This window comes from Anarhichas minor, unplaced genomic scaffold (assembly GCF_050575085.1).
Source record: "Anarhichas minor isolate MPS153535 unplaced genomic scaffold, ASM5057508v1 ptg000033l, whole genome shotgun sequence".
Classification (NCBI taxonomy): Eukaryota; Metazoa; Chordata; class Actinopteri; order Perciformes; family Anarhichadidae; genus Anarhichas; species Anarhichas minor.
Window position 1 is genome coordinate 5648447 of NW_027466479.1, and position 21554 is coordinate 5670000.

A 21554-nucleotide genomic window follows, 5' to 3' on the forward strand; every position below is an offset into this window, starting at 1 on the left:
TCAAAGCGCTTTGTAAACTGGGTTTTTAAACATGCTATATAAATAAAGTTATTACTTGATGCCAGGATTTGAGACTTTTTTGGGATTTCTAAAACAATGACGTGTTCCTACCTTTGTCAAAAGGCTTACAAATTAAATTAAAACACTGATTTGAGGACATTTGTGGTGGTCACTTAATTTTAGATTTTATAAATATGTTTTAAGTTTTATATAGCTTATACACATTTTTTACCAAATGAAAGACACTCAACTCACGGGGACTTTTTTTCATTTATTCCGCATAGAGGTGTTTTGGAAACAAAAAAAGCGGAGACCACCAAGTCTCCCCTAAACATGTTTTTTTTTAATGCTCATTATAAACGGACACAAAAAACGGATGAGATGACAACAGTGAGAAAACACAACAAAACATAAGTCCAATAAACAAAACACAAAAGTAAAAAGCAAAACCAATGACAACATACAACCCAGGAGAAAACACAAGACAGTGCGACGTCATCACACAGGCGGGAAATGTTGGAATACCCAAAAAAATGACGAGGGTGTCAAAGAGGAGAAAAATAAAGGACAAAGAGAAGCAGGGCTGCATCAGAGATTCAGTGATGGGAAAACATAAAAGGACTCGAGGAAGTAAGAGACATTCATCGATTTGTCCACAACAATCAAAACGGATGTCTTTCCTCTTTTTTTTCCAATCAGGATTGAGAACAGCAATACAGAACAAGTAATCATGAGAAGAGCAAAATTAACATTCACAAAGGAAAATGCAGAACACCTGATATATATATTTTTTAAGCACACACGACTCAGCAGTTACACTCCTATGTTCAAGGATCACACGTTGTTCAAGATTAACTGTTTTTTATTATTTGTAAAATCACCCTTCAGTTATGTTGGAACAGCTTCTTGCCAAAGCCCTCCAAGTGTATAGCCATTTCATTTTTAAGTAGTGAACTATTATAGCATTGGGTTTCACTTTAAATCTGACCTTTCACCTTCTATTAGTGGGTTACAGTAAGCGATTCTTTTCTGACATTTTTGTGGAGAATAAACGGTCTGAAGTTTAAAACTCAGGACTGCTGTGGTGTCGTGGAAGAAGATACAGAAGCAGCAGGTTTTATCCCAGAGTTTTAAAACTAACAAAACCAGTGAAAATCAACTGGGATTAATGGAGAGGAGGGTGTTTCATGGGGTGCTGAAACAGGAACACTTGATTGGGGAAAATGTTTAAAGAGGAAAAGTCGGTGGGAGGAACAGTGAAGCGACTCGTGTGTACAGTCTGTGCAGGCCTGCAAACAGAGTGTTTTAATTTCATGCAACTCATACCCGTCATTCATCTTTAAGCCTACACTCTTGTATATTAAAAAAAGAATTCAACTGAGGTAATTTTAAATAAAGAATGACATAAAACATAATCATGCAGGCGAGGAAGTTTTGAAATAAACAGCACAGGGTGGCAAAAGCATCGATTGGTTAGTTTTCTTTTATTTCAATTGAATTTTCTTCGTGTACTTTTATCACACTTGTTAAAAAAAAGAAAGAAATGTGAGGCCCTTGTGGATGTTGGTACTTTAATAAAAAAACGGTCGTCTGTAGGTAGATAACCGATGCGAGACCCGGACAGGCGCCGCGTCATGGGGTGGCATGCGCCGGGGTGGATGGGTTGGTAGGAAACCAGCTCTAAAACCAGCACTCGCTGCACCCGAGTCAGACTGAATTTAAACCTGGTGTGGTGTGGCAAACAAATCAGGAGGGGACAGGAAATAGCGAGCGCAGGGTTATATTTCACTGCGCAGTTAGAAAGCAAGACTATAAAACAACCAAGATATCCTGAATGCCGTCGTTTTTTAACAAACTGGTACATCGGAGAGCATCAAAATTTAACATGTCAAAGTTCAATCGGATAATCAATCAAAGCAGGCAGCTCAAATCAAAGGATTGGGATATTAAATCCGGTCTGACTGCGCCCTAGTATGCTCGCTGACAATATCGGGTAGGTGTCAACCTGTTTATTGGTTTCCCACCAAATGTCCTACGGACTGACGATGAAAGAGGAAAAGGCGTGGCAGTGGAAGCGTTAGAGCATGAGACAGCAAAACGAAACAACAGTGGAGAAAAGCGGAGGTCGGAGGCTCTTTAAATAAAACCAAAGGGAATGTATCGTGTGAATCAGTGATTCTCCCTCCGAAAGGCTAAGACTTGTGAGTGCGAGCGCTTAATTATTTTAGAAATAAACCAGTGTGGGGTTTTTCTTGGTATGAGCGTTGACGGACTGCGTGGAGAAGCATATGTTTTGTTTGGCTGTGTGGGTAGAATCTTTCGGATTATCGAATGTGTGCGTGTTTTCATGCGTGCGTTTGCTAACTTGCCGATGTGTGTGGGAAGAAAGGGGGGGGGGGGGGGGGGGCTCATGGCTCATGGCTGTTTCCTGTAGGAGAATGGCAGATCGAGGGTGAGAAGTCAGTGTCTCAGGTGGGGTTACAGTGGGGATGAGGCGAGGTCAGATTCGGGGCAAATACTTCTCGATGAAGTCCTTTACAGTCGCCATCTCCTGCAAGAGAACAAAGTGGATGTTAAGTAGTGAACTATTACAGCATTGGTTTCATGTTCTATTAGTGGGTTACAGTAGGTGAATATTTTCTGATATGAATAAATGGTCTGAAGTTTAACACTCAGGACTGCTGAGTTGATACTGTTGTCTCTGAAAAAAATACTGAGCCTACTTTAAACTGAGAATAAAAACAACTGGTGTTCTACAAAAGTATGAAATGAATACCCTTAAATGTCAAAATGAAAACAACTTTTACAAACTGATTTAAGCTCACATAAGCACACACACACACACACTACCTGAGGACAGGAGCTGTGAGAGAGCCCTGGGTAGGTTTTGAAGGTGATCATCTGAGGGTTAACTATGCCTTTGAGTTTTTCTGCCGTCATGGCGCCAAACTGCACCGGGATCATGGCGTCCATCTCACCGTGACAATGCAGGATCGGGATGTTCTTGTGGCCGCTGGACGCCTGCAGAACAGACACGACACCCGCTTCAATAAAGTCCACTTTGCTGAAAGCGGAAATCTGAAAATCTTTTTTCCTTTTGGTTTCGGAGAGTTTAGTGGAACTATTTCAATAGTAAAAAAATAAAGCAGCCCATTTGACATTTGAACAACATCCGTATAACTTCTCCTCGGTGAGACTGTGACTGTACCATTGGGAAACTCCTGTGGAGTGGTAGCCAGCAACTGAGGGCCACAACGCCAGCCAACTGATGCTGGCAGGTCAAGGCTGTATACAAGGACAAGGCCCCGCCCTGAGGAGGAACACAGGAAGCAGACGGAGAGAGAGACAAGTTTAATGGCTGCATTCTTTCACTTTTATTGTGTTCAAAATATTTCTCTTGTGGAATGCAACACGATGCTAAAATATGAAGTCCAACCTGAGAGAAGCCACCGAGCATTATGCGGTGTGGGGGGATCCCGTTTTTGACCTCGTGTTCGATTATGGCCTTGACTGGAGGAAAGCAAGAATAAATGTGTTACTCAACATTAGTTTCATATTTTTTTACTCTTAGTTTAAAGGCGTTGTTTAGTTCTCTGACCACCAAGAGGCGCCCCACGTCTTCAATACATTTCTGGCTGTCAGGAGCTCAAAGTTCAAAACTAAAGGCCTGGGTTTGCCTGAATGGAATTAGTTTGTACGTGGTGTCAACAGCCTAAAGGCGAAAGTGTAAATATAGTTAAAAAAAATAACAATCATGTGAATATGAATGTAACGGTGCACACATTCACTCACTGCTGTCTGCAGCCTTCTTGATTCCACACTCGTCCTCCGGGCAGTCGGGGCTGAGACCCATGAGGTCAAACCTGCACACACGCAGAAACGAGGCGTTTAAGGGAAATCAATAGATACAAGCACGGTATTGTTGATGCCGGGACGGGAGCCTATTTGCCGTTTCCAGGGAAACAATGGCCTCCAGTGTTGAGCTTCAAAAAAAAAAAAAAAAAGGCTGTTTGTTTCATGGTGCCAACTTACCACGCGGGCATCATGGACTTCATATTGAGAGTGACGGGGATCGGGGGCCTGCGGGGAAATGAAAACGTGACATGTCAGCGTAGGAAGATCAGTACCAGCAGCCAAATGTTGGTGTATTGATTTATTCACTCAACAACATTACAGATAAATGATTGCTTCAAAGATGATTTTGCATTCTGACGTGCTTAAGAAAAAAAAGAGAGCAAGAGACAGTTTGTTCACAGGTTACTCCACTCCAGCACACCAAGAAGAAGACATTAGTTTTCCTCCCCTGCTGACAAGCGACAGTCTTCGGAGGAACAAAACATGACAGGAGGAATCGGAGAAACAGAAAAAGACTTACGCGTGGGGGCAGATGAATTTGACGTGAGGCAGCTGGATCTCCGTCAGGGAGTCTGCCCACCCATGCCTGACAGGAAACAGAGAGAAAGAAACACTTTGTTTCTCATCCAGCTTCAGCAAAACGACAATTATGCAGCGTGCCAAAACCCACATGGATTACAACTAAAGAGTGTGTTGTGTAAAGTGAGAGTATGTGGCCTTGACTGGAGGTACAATTAGGTACTCAAGAGAAAAACACCCACCAAAGGGGATATCTTTGATCTCCACTGACCCAATTTAACAGCTGATTTAGGGACTCAGCCGACATCAAGTGTTGGTTTGAGAGCTTTTTGAATTAGCCATTCATCGTGTTGTCAGCGGTGTATTATGAAATGAAACTACATGAATGAGGATATCAATTAGCTGCATTTACACTCCACCACTTCAGGCAGTTCAAACAGCTATCGGATACTTCAAAAAATAAAGCCAAAAGTAAATTTAACACGGCTGTAGCCAGGATTTCAGAAATACTCAGGTCATGAATGCACAAGCAGCGAAGACACATTTCAATAGAGGCAAAAAACAAAACTGTGTAAAACGTATTAAAAAGAGTATTCAATGTTCATGTTTGCGTTAACAGTCCCCCTTCACTCAAAGGTCTGTTTTGCTTATTGTTGCTTCGCTGTGCAGAATGACTTTACATGCAGAGTTTGAGACTCGCAGACTGTTTTCACGATCATCTGCCAAAGAAGGAAAGTCTCCCCGTGTGCAAGTACACAACCACCGACAGTGATCACGTCTGTCCGGGTCCAACTGATCTTTACAAGCCGATGATTACTAGAAACAACTTGTTTTTCTTTATTTCTCATGCAGATTACCATCTAATTGACATTTGTGTATTTATAACATAAATATAAGGTAACGCAACGGACAGCTTTGCTATTTACTGAATTGTATTGGATGTTTCTAAACACAGTGCAGCTGTCTCAACCACAGTTGCTTTCCCCGTGCGCATTCGTTTTATGTCTCCATCGCGAGCGGCCATGACTGTTTCTCGCTGTTTCAGTCAACAACACAAGGTTGCCTGAGAAACAATACGTTTCATTGCTGCATCTCTTGGGCTCGTTTTTGGCAGTTTGTCATAAGCTTCAAAGAGACTACGCTTCTCATTTAGAGAAAAGGACTTTCTTTATCCCGTCAAGTATTTAGTGTGCATGCAGCACCAGCTCAGAGGCAAAGCATCAATGAACACTGTAAGCAGAGCACTTGATTACGGTTAGCAACAGTATTTTAACGACATTTGTATAGGTATGATGGTCTTCCAATGGTGTTTATACCCTTACTTTGAAAAATACAAACATTGTCCTCCATTAACCTTTTTTTTTATATCTAAACACAGGCAGCCTTACAAGAACTTCTCCTGAATGAGATAATCTGTTCTTGTTTACCAAAACCAGGAACACATTTCAGCCTGTACCACAAAGGTCCCGAGCTTCTGCCTCATGAAAAGCTTCTGTTGCAATATCTGAAGCAGGAAATTCATTTACAAGTATGAAGCCATCAAACTTATGTAGAAAGTACAGGTGCGCTTCTGCTCTGATATTCAAATATACGTTCAAAGTGTGACAACTAATGAATGCAGAACACATGTGAACAGGCTAATGAAATCTTTCAGAGGTCTGCATGGAAAGATGTTCACAACATGAATAAAGAGTAAAACATCACTCACCCTGAGTCTCCTAACCCATGAAGGAAGATCACCTGCAGCGCAGATACACACAAAAAAAAGAAAAGCTGGTTAGAACCATCTCTTTAAATATTCACATTTTACCCAAAGAAAGCAAATGCAGAGACAATAATATTTGAAATGTTCCGATAGCCATCAATCACATTGGACACACTAATTGCCGGAGGGAAAAAGCCACAACTTGAAGACATCTGGTCCCATTGCGTCGGTCTTGTAGTACAGAAAGTACTACAGATAAGTGTTGCGTACTTGTTCCACAACAGGGAATAACAGGTGCCAATCTCAAATCCTGGCCAAGATAAGCTCTCACTGCCAGTCTCCACACACGCCGCTGCCCACAGAGAATCCATGAAAGGGAAGAACGACAATCTAGAAAGCTGGCAATTTGCTGTTCGCTGGCTGGGAATCAAGAGGCTCAGCTGTCTTTGCAGAGATCAAAACACACGCAGAGATCCATGTAGGGTTTGCCGGGAGCTGGGACCAGTGACTGTCAGCTTTGATCCGGCTGTTTAACAAATGCCTGCACTGTACCCGACAGCACCTTTCATTTTTATTCTACTGTACCTGTTACACGTCCTGCTACAGGTGAGGCCTCTCATCATAAAGGAATAGTGGTTACTTGGACTCTACTGGGATTTTGTTATACGTACTGAACAGGGCTGAATATTTCTACATCCTTGTTAAAGGGTGAAGTTGGTGTTCATTGCTTTTAAAAGCTTTAGCAGCTTTCAATGTCATGTTTAGATATTTGATGCGGGGCGACACTTTAAACCGTGGATTGTGTCTTGACGTGCATGTGATGGTTAGGACTCGGTATCTTTAGAATTATAAAATATTTTCCACAAATCATTTTCTACAAAAAAGTGTTAGTAGTCTGAAACATAGTCTTGAAGTCTTAAATTAGGAATGATCTAACAAAAGAATAAATAAGTAAAGAAAATTAGGAAGGATGTTGCCAGCTGTCAATATTCCACATTTATTAAAACTCTGATCTTTGAACATGTTCTTGCAAATACAGTCATTGGAGTTTAATGCTCACAAAATCCAGCACAAGGACACTAAAACATCTGAATAAAAAGAAAACTAATTCCATTTAAGTTATGTGTGTGTTGTTCAACAATGGTAAATGTGATGTTAAACAAATGTTAAAGTGTTCCTCAAACTGTTTTCATAAATGATTTTGTCAGCATTTGAATGCAACTCAGTTAGTTTTTTCAAACGTATTGCCCATGTACCACAATATAATTCCACTTAAATGAGTTTAATCCATAACATTATGCTGGAAGGCAAATAAAGGGATATGACAAGTCAAACCCGCTCTGTAGAGATTAGGAAAGGCTGCTCCTGCCTCTGACATCCTCTTCTTGGGAGAATCAGAAGCCAAAAGTAAAGACCCAGTGGATGAGAGGTATTTTGGTTTTCACATACTTTAATCAAGCACTCGCTGTCTGATCTGGTTTCAATGGAGCATGGCTATTATTGGAGAGCAAGTCCCTGTTCCTACACGAAACATGGCTACAGGGAACCTTCCATCATGAAAAGTGACCATAAAACGCTCTGAATACATATACTGAACACATATACTGAACACATATACTGAACACATATACTGAACACATATACTGAACACATATACTGAACACATATACTGAACACATATGCGAGGCTTTCGCAGTTTCACTCACCACAGCAGTCTCCTTCTCCTTCCCGGACACCGTCACAGCTTCTGCGAGCAGCGGCACAGACATGTTGTTGCCACACATACACTGTGAGAGGTGCTGGAGACAGAAGAGAGAAAAAATAAAAAGTCAGCTGAGTGCAGAAGTACATTAAATATGCTGTCATGTGCATTGGGGCCAAACAAAGAGCTTTATTTAACTCAATTTAAGCAATTTGCAAAAACGTCCGCGAGTTTCCAGAGCCTTGGTATTAACCATTCACATGAATAAAGAGGAATATTCAGAAATCTACTCCGGGTTCAAACTTAACATCTGTTATTCCTGTGGTTGAAGAGAGATTAGCAGATCTGATTAATGTTTTTAATAACACAAATGAATATTAGTTTACCCAAATGATGAGAAGTCATTTGATTACATCATAGTAACTTGTTTTCTCTGGTTTCTTCACCTGCAGGACAAGTGAACTGCACAAGCTCAACAAAGCAGATAAGGACATCATTTCCACTTTTAAAATCACATTTTGGCATTTTTGGTTTGATGTAAACACAAAAAATGCCCTGACTGCGAAAATCCAGATGAGAAAAGAGAGGATTTTCTTCGAATGATCAATGTTCAGAGCCGTCCCTTATGACTCAGAGCACTAAACTTTACGAGCAGTGACGGTGAGAGCTTTGTGGAATGAATGGGATTGTAAGCGGGGTTAGTGAATTATTAATGTAGTACCATTAGGGTCGCAACTAACAATTACTTTTATTATCAAATAATCCGCCATTTATTTTCTCAGTTAATCCTTCGATCTGTGAAATAATAAAGTGTAGTGAAACGGTGCAGTTTGCAATTTCTCCAAGACCACAGGGATCCCTTCATCTAGCTCGTTGTCCAGCCAACAGTCCAAAACCATAACATATTTATGATAAGTCGATCAGAGATAATCAGCAACAGTGTCGGCCGAATGGAAACTGCAGTGCATCTCAAATTACATTTGAGGTTATTTTGAAACAGTGTACAGATTTTTATCTTTTCTACCATCTTCAGAAATCAGAAAAAACAACAACTAACAAAACAATCCAAGTGAACCGTATAAGAGGTCGACCGAAAGTGGATTTTTGAAGACCGATATAAAGACGATAGCTTGGATGAGGAAAAAGCTGATAGCAGACTATACCATACGTTACATTTGATAGAATGATAGAAATGTATATAATATAGGAAATAGCAGGGTTACCTTAAGAACAATAACTGTAATGTGACAAATTATCTTCTGTTGAAGTATAACATTTTTCTATTACAATTCTCTTCCTTCAAACAAACCTGTTCACAAAAGTAAAAAAAAACAACCGAACGTTCGTTCAAACAAAGTTTGAATACGCGATGTATTCAAACTCTGGAACACGTGGAACTTATTAAAAAGAGGTTACATGCAGACAAGTAATGGACAGTTGTATGTGTCATGTCGTGTCATGTTGTTTTGGAGGACTAAACGTTTGTTTAACATCAGCAATGACAATGAACAGCCCTCTACGACGGTTATACCTCCTGCTGGTTAACAGAGCAGCCATTCAGTCCACAGACAGGAACAACAAAGCTCAACATACCACTTATATGCAAAACACACATAATGAAGCTGCTGCTGAACCTAAAAACAGCAGTCATGAGCTATGTGTGTTTTTGTGTGTGTCAGCAAGTCACCAGACTCATTAACTAAATGAAACGCCCCCCCCCCCCTCCCCTCTACTGTACTCTGCAACCCGGCTGCAGACGTCCATCCCCTCTGTGAGTCAGCCATCGATAGCGAACATGAAACATGACATCAGATTTACAGTAACGTCGAGCAGTAAAAGCCTTAATGCCCTTCAGCTTTCCGTCGATGTGGGAAAGAATGAGCCAGGGCGGGTCAAGACGACGCGCTGCCTGATTGGTAAACGGGCGATGGGGAGACGAGGAAATGACCGAAAGACAAAGGTTAATATTTAAACCTTGAGCGGGATTATACTCTATGGGTGTTCAAATTCCTCCACCGTTACGGCCGAGCAGCTAAATGCTGCTGCTCAGCTCTGTGTGTTTGCTCTTTGGCAGGTGACAAATTGTAGTCTGAAGGTCATACTCACGGCTAAAACACGTGGACGGTAAATCTGAGATTCAAGCGTCCAAAGTGTGGACAAAAGAAGGTTATTTTTGCCTCTCATCCGGTGCCTTGATAAATGAGTAATGGTTCAATAATAACTGGGTGTAGGCAGCAGGAAGTGGTCTCTTTCAGTGCTGTACTCAGTAGCAAGGAGGACATTTTCCACATGTATGTTACATTTACTCCAGTCGGTTTAAGTACAATTCTTGTATTTTACTGGAGTATTTCCATGTTATGCTACTTTATGCGTCTACTTCAACAAATTTCAGAGACAAACATTGTACTTTTTACTGCACTACATTTATCTAACAGCTATAAAAATCTACTTTTCAGAGTTAGATTTCACATTTAAAACACAGACACTTTAAAGCTAAAACCAATTGCTGTGTCACATTTCAGATGTCTGATGACCCCCTCTAAACTCCTGATGGTTTAATTCATTTCATTTCAACTGTTTGCGGATCTAAAAAAAAAGAGGAGAAAATTACCCAATAGGTCAGAAAAAAATAAATAGCATGTATGTATTAGAACTTCTCTTCTTCTTTCCTCTCCATTAGTCATCTCATGAGCCCCATATTTATCTTGTGACCCGTAAGAGGGGCCCGAGCCCTAGGTTGGGCATCACTGGAATATAAAGAAGTTCAAACTAGCTCCAACTCCAGCAGCTGCAACACCAAAATGCACTTGATCCATCAGTATTAATAATATCAGATATATAATAATACATCAGTAAGATGAGCTATTTTTCTGCAGGACGAATATTTTTACGAGCACATTTTGCTGATAATACTTCTGTACTTTCACTTAAGTGGGATTTTAAATGCACTTTTACTTGTAATTATGTATTCTGTAAGAGTTGGATTACACCTTAAGTTAAGAGATGTGAGCTCTCCTTCCACCATCTGAATGATTTGACACGAACAAAATGTGATGTGATGAAAATGCGCATCACAAGACAGGCATTCATTGTCAACCATTTTCTAATTCACTTTTAAAAACATTTAGATTTTCAGCTAATGTAATTTAGCTGCAATATGGCCCAGAGTGGGAACAGACTGTGCCACATAGATAATAAGACTAAAAGCAGGTCTCACAAGAAGACCAGTGCTGTAAACAAAGAGATGAGAAGAAAGGATGGAGAAGAGGATGGAGAATGCAGGAACATCAGATAATCTGTTCTAACAAGCTCTTGAAACATGGTAGCATACGCAAAGAGGTGATTAATCACGTTTACACTCTTTTTCCCCTCCAACCGCTATCGTTAAGCAGATTCACAGCGACCTGTAACCAAGAGCACCAGCAGAAAAAAACAAAACGTGTGGGTTTTCAATGCTCCAAGAAACAATGGCTCGCTCTCTACGCTTCTGGAGGAGGCTGCTGGTTAAAAATAGCTTCACGCTGTGTACAAGCATCTTGTTCAGTTCAGATTGGGTCTAAAAAACAACTGAAATGAGGGCTTGTTCCACACATTCAATTTAATCTATAACATGGGGTTTCTAACGGACCGTGCACTCTAACAACTAAATGGGTGCAGATAAAACCCTGTATTTTCCACTACCCTTTGCTAGTAATGATAAATATTTACACTGTGGATGAAAATGCACCAACTATACGTTTAACGCTGGAGAAGCCCTCAAAACGTCTTAGTGGAACTGATGAATATTGTCGATTTGATGTTGTAATATCTTGAGTCGTCTCCTGATATCAAAAGCTGTATTAAGGCTTGTACTGTGATAATTATGTACATTTTCTGTTCATTATGTTTGCGATAAATCGATTGGTCTATGAAATGCATGTTCTCTGAAAAATTGCTTATTTTGCCTAAAATTGACAAATACTTTATTTGAAATGTATGTATAACAGAGAAAAGCTGAAAATCTTCACATAAGCTAAACTGGAAGCAGGGGGATGTTGCATTTTCGCTTGAGAAATTAATTAAACAATGAATTGATTATGAAAATTGTCTGCGATGAATTCTCTGTTGGTCGACTAATCGTTTCAGCTCTAAACTGCTCATTCATTTAAATCATTAACAATCTTTAATCATTAACAATCTATCTTTTGAACAGCTGGTCGGAAAAAATGTGCCATTGTAAGACCTCGCCTTTAGCTTCTGCAATATCTTTTACTATTTTCTTTACACTTACGGCATAATACGGTAAACGCAATGAATAAAAACAAACATTGGTTGCTTTCTTTGTACATTTAACAATATAGTTAGTTATGGCGTCAATTTCGACAGGCGTGTCCAGCCGGTAAACTGTTGTTCCAAGCCATCCCCATCTCTCGACCCCTTCATTCCATGTCACCTTTCTTCTAAAAAGGCATAAAATTCCCCAAAATACTTTCAACCCAGATTGATTAAGTAGCTGATTGATACAAAATAGATACTGTAGTGGATAACATCTTGCATTTTGGTCAATTAACTAAAATCTAAGTCCATAGCAACTACTCAATATTACTTTCAGGTGACACAAACCACAAAAGAAAAAAAAGACGCCACCTCACGAGTTCCCATCCTGCATGACTCCAATTACATTTAAGTCTAACATAAGAAGAAAAAATGAGTCGTGCTGCAGCCAGTTTGTGTGTGTGTGGACGTCACACGACTGAACGCACAAACACCAGGCTGCTGCATTCAGACAGCTCTTTGCTCAATGGCTACGGATGGCTGGCAAACAACAGGATAATATGCGGCAATGAGTGACAGGCAGCCCCCCCACCCCCGTCCTCCTCACACACCATCCACCAGCAGCAGCTAACTCTGCTCTCCGCCTGCTGCTGATGGAGGTTAATAGCTCCGAGTGGCCGGTGGTAAGCCACTATTGTTCAGCGGTATATACCGATGACGACAGTGGCATACCACTCCGGGATCAGTATGTACCGCTGAACAATAGTGCTACTGATAGCTCGGCTACTAGCTAACCTAGCTGATGTAGAAACACACCGCAGCCGAGGGAGAAAGGTGCAATCAGTGACGTTTAAAAAGGTTGTATAAAAATAGAAGATACTGGAGGTTGAAGCGGGCGGTGTTGTGTCGAAGAGGAAGGAGACAATGAATGGTTGAAGCTTAGCCAAGTTATTCGACCCATCATCCTCAGTAGTGATGGCATTCAGCGGTGCAAAGCTTCTGCTGCCCTAAAAATGACAAACTCCCATCCCTCGCGCTCGCCTTTAATCTCGGTTTAGCTGGCCACACACGCGCGCGCACACATACACACACAGCTACACGTTAACCGGGGCTAAAGTAGTCGTAGAGATGCTAGCTAATGTTAACGTTGGGCGCGGGCGCGCGCGCGCGCGCGCACACACACACACACACACACACACACACACACACATTGTATTGTCTTCTGCCGGTGTCTCTCTACGTCTATCTCAGGTTAACGCTGCGATTCAAATTCGGACCTCTAACCCAGGCCGTTTTTTAGAATACACCTTAAGCGAAAAACATCTCTAATAACAATTAGTTTGGACCGGGATAAAGTGGTAAAATGTACACTCGCGGCCCGCTAGCTAAAACAGATGCACTGTACTTACCGCTTGCAGTCCCAGTTCGCGACGGAACGGAACTTCCGGTACTAGCCGCACACAGGCAGGGGGCGGAGACAGAGCGTGGAGACGTCATCACAAAGCACCGCCCTTCCGTAATCATAGATGTATAACATCTTATTCTCTTATCACGATTTTCTTCCTTCATAAAATAAAAATATAACAACAAATATATAATAAATATATATAGATATATAATAGTAAAATGTATTTACTCATTAACTATATGCTACTTGCTACATTAATTTAAGGTTACTTTTCAGATTAAGATTATACTATACCATAGAAATGTTTCGTTTTTTGTTTATTAAACGATCAGTCAAGGAAGTATGCCACACATGGAAACTGTACTGCCAAACGTTAGTTTAATTGTTTCGTCTGAGGTGCTGACAGCACTGAAACATGATATTAATGACTTCTGTAGATGATCATATTAGGGTAAAATGGGACCCTAGAGATGGGCTACTGTGTTTTCCACATATAACTTGTTAATACTTTGAGCAGCAAAAATATTTATATATCACCAGAGGATAGTAAGGATTAACATAATTGTGTGAACTGATCATTTAAAGACAATAAAAAATATTTGCTTCTAAAAAAATCTGAGATGATAAAATGAAGACACAATTGTTATAATTATGTGTAAACTATAAATGGCTACATTCAAAAGCATAAAATCATGTTATATTGAATGTATCTTAAGCATTTCAGAGCACTGTTAAGCATAAAATGATTAAATCTTCCATTTTGAATTATTTCTTAAATATAGCAACATTCTTGGAGACCTCAAACCTCATATTTAGCTTACACATGCTCATAAATGCACTCTCAGGGTGACTGCATGATGCCACACTGCATCACTAACAATGAAATCAAGAATGACATAACCCCTTTGTGGAGAGAAAATAGAAAGAGGGAAGGTAACAGGATGGTTTTAAGGAGTTCACACCTTGATTTAAAATTGCAACATGTTTGTATTTAAGTGTTATTGTGGAGGACTCACACCTCCGTCTGTTTGCATAGACCTCTACTGCAGGAAGCTTTGGATTTGGTCCAAGCCTGAGTCCCAATACTTCCTACAGGCTTCCAATCAATCCCTCCACTCCCCTCGCTCTCCCTCGGATGACGGCAAATTTACTAAACTATGTGAACGCACCATGCAGCTCCTGGGGACTCATCTCGTCACAGAGATAAACCAAGGAAAGACAAATAGAGCATATCAGCCTATGGGTACATCCCAAGTCTCTTAATTCTCATTTCCTCGCTCCTCGATCCTCGCTTGAACCGGAAGTTGTTCTGCGCCGCCATATTGACGGCCGTCCCAAAGCTCTTATTTAGCTCTGAGGAGAGAGGATCGAGGAGAGAGGAGGGATCTCTGAGGAGCCATGAGCGAGGAACCACGAGAACAGACTTACAGGAAGTATTTTAACGGCCGACACGCCCCCTCACTGTTCATTTGTCATGTGATTTGACGCTGCAGCCGATCGGACTGATGAGATTTAGTTCAACATATAAACAGTGAAGACTGATCACAGATTAAAGTCAAGCTTTATATTTGATTCGTTTATGATTCAACATCTGGTTTAAATATATGTTCATTGTAGACTAAACAACAAAAGGACCACAAACAACTTTCTACATTTATTAGAAAGATTTGTCTTTTCATGATCTGAACTTTTATTATGGAAACAATTAAAGTCAGAGGGAACTGGAGAGACGAAACACTTTTTACATAATTTATCATCATTTCATTCAGTCACGTGAGGCTGTTCATTCCTGATTGTCGGGTTTGATGAGTTGTAAACAATAATCATATTCTGGGTTATTTAATAATAACGTCATAATCTGAATTTCAAAACGTACAGACGCAAATAATTCATAAATAAGACGATCGCATTCCGCCGGTAGAAATGGATCCTGTGCTTATGAACAGAACACAGGACACAGTTTGTTAACAGACTACAGAGAGAAACACCTCTACAGTGGTGATTACTGTGTCTTTATTAGTTATTAGTATTATTAAGTAAAGTGATCATGTGAACACACACAAACTTATCAAAAGTCTCTCCAGCTGTTAAAGCCGACTGACAGCTGATCCAGCTGTGATCATCAGCCACCGTCATCAGAAACAGACGTCGCTTCACGTGACGCAACTGAGGAAAGGACGTCTCATGTCTCCTAAAACATATCTCCTCGTTTCCTCTCTCCTCGCATGGTTTCCTCCATGCATCCCTGGTGGGAGGGACTAAGACGCAAGGAAAGGACCAAGTGAGGGAAACGGGGATGCAATTAAAGACTTGGGATGTACCCTATAGAGGGAGACCCACTAAGATTCAAGTCACATAATAAACCACTAGGTGGCAGGAAACATCCAGCACTGGTTAACAATGTGTTAGCTTTACAAAAAGCAAATAATGTAGTTTTATTGGAAATATATTAATTTATAGGTTTTTAAGAACGTGTTTGTGTATTTTCTGACCGTTTATATTTCTTCCTGAAGATTTTTGAGAGCAAATGATGTTTCTTTACATTTTTCACACCTAAAAATCATTGCGTGAAGCCAACTACGAATCCATTGTGTAAACATGGCGACCAAAGTCATTTAATCAATCAAAGAGTAACATCACTTGGTTTATTCTGTGTTTTATTTAAAAGCAGCTGTCACTTTATTGAAGTGGTGGATATCTTCAGACATGAATCAGAGTATGCAGCTTTAACTGATAACAGACTTTATTTGATTATCAAATGTTTCATGCATTTATTATTAAGCTTTTTGCCCACATTAAGCCTTCACTCTTTACTGCCATAGAAAACAGAGCAACAACATGGCACTTCCAGACACACCTGGAGCTCTCTGGTCTTCAGAGTACAGCACTCAAGTCACCGGTCGAGGCTCAACCAGCCTGCCGCTACGCAGCGTTGAACTCCTCTGAAGACTTTTTGCATCAATGACAGCCAGCAGACGCCAAAGAAACCTCTCTTCCCGCCTGTTTTCCTTCCGACTCTCTGACGCTTCTTCAGGAAATGAAGTTGGTTTGAGGGATGATGCTCTCCACTTTGTGATCTGCAGGGTTGGCTGATGCCTCGTAGTTACAGATCGTCACTTCGTGTCTGTGAGCCTAAAGAGCGCACGGAGAGAAAGACAGGTCAACTTACCGTACAGGCAAACATTCAGTGTTTCAGGTTCAATCTATTAAATAGAAAGAAAGGCAGGGCTAAAGAGGAGAAAACAGTTGGTTATATAATATGGTCTTTAGTGTATATGATACCATGTCGACTTCATTCATTCAAAACACAATCGCCTAAGATGTCTTATTCAGCTTTCGGCTGTACGTAGCTCAACCCTCTTGTGTTGCAACTTCTGATTGCAAAAAAAAAAAAAAAAAAGGCAAACTCGAGGCCTGGAACCCATTGGTGACGTCACGGTGACTACGTCCACTTCTTACCTACAGTCTATGGCTGCAATCAACTAACTAACTATATTTCCAATCAAGCGTTTGGGCTACACAATGACAGATAATAGTGACAAAATGAATAAAAAAGCTAAATAACTGACTAAATAATGACTTGAACCATATCAAGTGAAACTGTGATCTCTCTGAGAGGGCCAGACATCAAACTTCAAGAGAGTGACAACAAAGATTCAAAGACCTAAATTGGACCAGCTGAACCGACTGTATGGCTGCATGCTTGCAACGTGCATGATCGTTGCTATTCAGAGCTCTAAGGGAAAAGTGGTAACCCATGATTTAATCACGCATGAACACAGATTTAACGTTCAATAAATAACAGGGGTGGAACTCTCATGTTTTGACAAAGCTACAGTCCACGAGGAGTTACTTTGGCGTTACTTAAAAAGAAGGACTTTGTGAAGAACTAACACAGCTTGTCACCACAACAGCATCATACCAACAGACGGACACGCGGGTCTCTTTGGAGAACAGAGGGGGAAAGTGGAGTCACACCAGACAAATACCTAAATATTTTGGGAAAGAATCTGCTGGAAGAGGAGTCAAAATAATGTCTCCTTTCAATGTAGTTGTGATCTGACACACACAGCCAAACAAACCATCGGACAACTGAGGAAAACTAAATACAGATCTTTATCGGTTTAACCGTGCTGGAAATACATTCCTACATGTGGGAACGCGAAGAAGATTAATAACACCAGCCAGTTTATTAGGTCCACCTAGCTAAAACTAATACAACAGCCCTGCAATAAACCCTCCCTTCATGAAGTCTTTTTTTGATACTGTTTTAGAGAGGTCTTAACGGTCATTTAGGAGGATGTCACTTCCCTCTTCGAAATCTTCAGCATTTGAGATGACGAGACAAAAAGAGGAAAAGAGGCTGTAACTCCGACTGACCTGTGAGTATTCTCCCCTCAGACCGATGTAGTAGACCCTGGTGCTCTCTGCGCCGAAGTTCTTCGAGATGTGGATGGAGAGGTGGTGCACGTTGGAAAAACGAGCGATCCTGGGAAATCATCACACAACAGGAGAGACACCTCGGTGTGAGACAGCAGCATTCACACGAAATTGGAGGCGATGCTTAACCGCAAAGCGGCAAGTAGAAACTCATACAAGCGGAGGCAAGCGTGACGCATGGAGGCGAACAGAAAGGGAAAAACAAAAAGAGTTGCTTCCACTTGTGTTTTGAACGCTTCACCGCGTCGTGTCATCAAGCATCAAGCTTACAAGCTACATTGCATTATCACTTCTTTATTTTCATCTCTCGACTTATCAATCAGGAGCAAATCTGAAATCCTTGGAAAAAAGGTACAACAGCGTATTTTGGACATACCGACGACTAAAAGTAACAGGAAACTAGAGGACAAGCATGCAGTAATTGTAAAATTCTTAAACTGCAGATTTCTTGAATGCACCGCTAACTGGCATCTTATAAGGCAGATGGAAAGTGTTGATTTGGGAACCTGATGAGACTAACGGTTCCTGCGTGAAGGCACAAAGTTACTCAGGGGATTAAAAAATGAATCGTTCATGCTCTCACTTTGTCGGGTACTCCAGCTCAGCGACAGGGTCTCTGTTGAGTCTGAAGGCCTGCTCGGGTTCTCTGCCGGTGTCGTCGAAGGACATGTGGGGGATGTTCTTGTACCTGGAACGACAAGAATGAAGTTCATGCGGTCGCTGCTCTCTAGCGAGGGAAAGGATAGAAGCACTTTAACTGCAGACCAGTTTAATTATGGTTTTAATAGGACATAAAAATCAGTCCAACGCGAGAGGCAGTGAGCAGACACTCACAGTCGGATCTCAGCTGGATGAGAGTCGTCATTTTCCCCAGAGATGATGATGCCCTTCAGCTTCACGCTGCCTGTAAAACTGAAAGAGATGACACAGAGTTTGTTCACCGCTATCTTTGATGAGACGGGGCAAAATCACAAAGAGATGCTTTCAAGACAAAAAACAACAACAACAGGGTGTTGTGAACGGCATGAAGCCGTCACGAGAGATGAACGGTGAATTATAAAAAAACTAAAATGAAATCAGAGTTTTGGTCTGAAATTACAGGAAAAAAAGCACAAGGCAGCAGAGCATACAGTTTGTTCATTCAGGAGAAAAGGTTAAAGTTCAGGCTCATCATGATGAGGACGATGAGGATTTTAGGACTCACGGGATGTTGAACAGCAGCTCTTCATCAGCGTCACTCTCGACATACTAGAAGAAAATAGACAAACAGATGTGAACTCCCTCTGGGTAATCAGCAATAAAACAAACACTATAATCTGCCCGGAGACATTATCAGTTCGGGATACTGGTTTGACTAGTTTCTGTGCCACAAAGATGCTAATATGAGCAAACAGAACTGGGCAATATTTTCCACTATTTCCTGACATTTTGTAAAGAAAATGATTCGTCAGTGAATCAAGAAAATATGATTATTACGAACATCAGTTCAGTTATTTCAATGTAGTTTTGCCACCATTTGCAATTTTGTGACATACCAGTATGTCAATACCTTAAAATACTATTATTAACATCATGTGGAATAAGTAGTCAATTCAGTAAACGTACCAGTACAACAATGTGAAATCTTTCATTCAATGTAAAAGTATGATCTGCTGAACGTACAATAAAGCCCAAAGTAAAAGTAGTTTTTCTGCAAAAGAAAAGGCCCTTCTGAGTTACTAATTATTACATGCAATAAAGTTTTCACTGCCATAGGTAAAAGCTAAACTAACCTTAACTACATCTATATCTCTATAAAAGACATCTCTATATAAAATCATTCCATTTATAAACTCATATGGTGTTTTTTTTTCCATTCTTATTTTGAAAAGTAACTAGTAAATGTCTAATAAATGTAGTGAAGCAACAGTACAATATTTACCTCTTAACTGTAGCATTACAAAATAAAAAGTACATGCATCTCAAACATATAGGCCAACTTAAGTAAAGAAGCTGCTACGAACGTTATTTGAGTAAAACATGGTTTCCATCCCTGGATTTCAACCATATTGCTCAGCCCCAATCAGTAAAGTCAATTACAGGACTGCAGCCCTCATGTAATTGGGCAGCCACAGTAATATCAATAAAGTTGTGTTTGATTTACTAACTGCGCAGCTCCACAGCGAGGCTCCGCTCCGCATCCCCTGCACTCTCAAGAGAAACACACACTCCTATAGCTCTATGGGGACACGGACATGACAGCTGGCCGGGTTAGAGGCTCTGTATCGTCGTTACCGTGTCCCGCTCGTTCCGCCGATCCCACGGTTTGAACACCATCTTCCCATCCCCGTCTCTGCTCTCGTTCAGGCACTGCAGCTTCTCCAGGTCGATCCGCTGGTACAGTCCGTACTCCAGGCCCCTCTCCGCGGGCTCGTGCTCCGCCTCGCATCCATGCCCGTGACCATGACCGTGCCCGGACATCGTGGAGCTTGAAGCGCTGCTTTCCGTTACAGTGAGCTCGGACAGAAACAACAACAAGCTGCCGCTCGTTCAGTGTGTTTACAAAAAGTGAACCAGCGCTATCAGGAAGTTTCACTTCTGTCTGTCAAGCGAGCAGACATTATAAAGGTATTTCCGGTTTGAGATTTTTAGAATAAGAGAAGCTGTTTGTCTAAATGGTATTAAGGTCAATGCTGAGAGTGCTAACATTGCGTTTACATTCAATTAAGGAGTACTAATATGGGTCAATCATATAATTGTCTGAAATGAGATAAAGGCACAATAGCATTAGGAAATAAAACTATTATTGGGAAAACGTTGTGAAAGGAAAAACTGATTTTGAGACATTTTAAAATAATTTATTTTTCAAATTGTCATGGTTGTTTTAATTAATGTGCTTTTATAGTTCATACGTTCGTGTTTGTTTAATTACTGATATAGAACACTTTGGGTCTCCATAGTAATGAGAATTTACCATATATGTTCATGATATTTGACAGTTAAACGTATCAGAGTGGCATGAAAAATAGAACAATTTACCGACAGTAACAAAAAAATGACCCTTAATTTAAAGCTTTTTACTTTAGCGAATGTATCTGCTAAAAACTGTAAACTCAACATTCACTTCCTAGTTTTTCCGGCGCTTAAAACTGTATCCCATTCTGATCCTCCTACGTGATAGAAAACAGTGTAGCCTCTTTTTAATTCTCTATTTAATAAGTGCAGGCAGGTATTTTATTTTGAAGCGGAAAGACATCATCCTCTACGATGTTATGGCCTCTTTACTCTGGGGAGGGGCATGTTTCTACAGTAGCCCATGACGGACAAACTGGCTCTGGAGAGTGCTTTCGCGTTTGGTGTATATATATATATTTAGATACAAATTACTTCCTTTCAAAGAGGCCCCAGTAGCAAAATATTGATATAATTAGGATGAATGTGTGGGGTAAGGAGAAGCCCCTATATAAATGTATATATTCCTCTTTGAAAGGAAGTAATTTGTATCTAAAATAAGCGTCATTTTGGGGGAAAAACGAAGAATGAAGAGTGAAATATTACAGCCAAAAGCCCCGACTCTGTCAGAAATAGGGATGAACTCATATTGCTGCACTCTGCTTGTAAAAATGTCTCTGTGGGTTAAAATCACATGCGAATGATGAACTTTATTATGAGTTCTGAAAATGAATGTATAG

The 21554-nt window shown here is 40.6% G+C and overlaps 2 protein-coding genes across 3 annotated transcripts; both read right to left on the reverse strand.

Moving 5' to 3' along the window:
* Positions 1-258: 258 nt before the first annotated feature.
* On the reverse strand, positions 259-13559 carry lypla2 (lysophospholipase 2). 2 transcript variants are annotated; one of them, XM_076105838.1, is made up of 10 exons: positions 13445-13542; positions 7786-7878; positions 6083-6114; positions 4376-4441; positions 4033-4080; positions 3793-3863; positions 3437-3510; positions 3209-3310; positions 2851-3021; positions 259-2551 (listed from the first exon to the last, which is right to left on the reverse strand). In XM_076105838.1, exons 2-10 carry the CDS (start codon positions 7861-7863, stop codon positions 2501-2503), a joined length of 693 nt encoding a protein of 230 aa, XP_075961953.1. In that variant the 5' UTR covers positions 7864-7878; positions 13445-13542; the 3' UTR covers positions 259-2500. The 2 variants fall into 2 exon arrangements, with proteins under 2 accessions (XP_075961953.1, XP_075961952.1); XM_076105837.1 differs by having other exon boundaries at positions 3209-3510; positions 13445-13559.
* A 2524-nt stretch (positions 13560-16083) lies between these two features.
* pithd1 (PITH (C-terminal proteasome-interacting domain of thioredoxin-like) domain containing 1) lies at positions 16084-20448 on the reverse strand. Its single transcript, XM_076106050.1, has 6 exons — positions 20158-20448; positions 19088-19131; positions 18718-18795; positions 18467-18571; positions 17824-17932; positions 16084-16575 (listed from the first exon to the last, which is right to left on the reverse strand). The coding sequence occupies exons 1-6, from the start codon at positions 20341-20343 to the stop codon at positions 16474-16476; spliced, it is 624 nt and encodes a 207-aa protein (XP_075962165.1). The 5' UTR covers positions 20344-20448; the 3' UTR covers positions 16084-16473.
* Positions 20449-21554: the final 1106 nt, after the last annotated feature.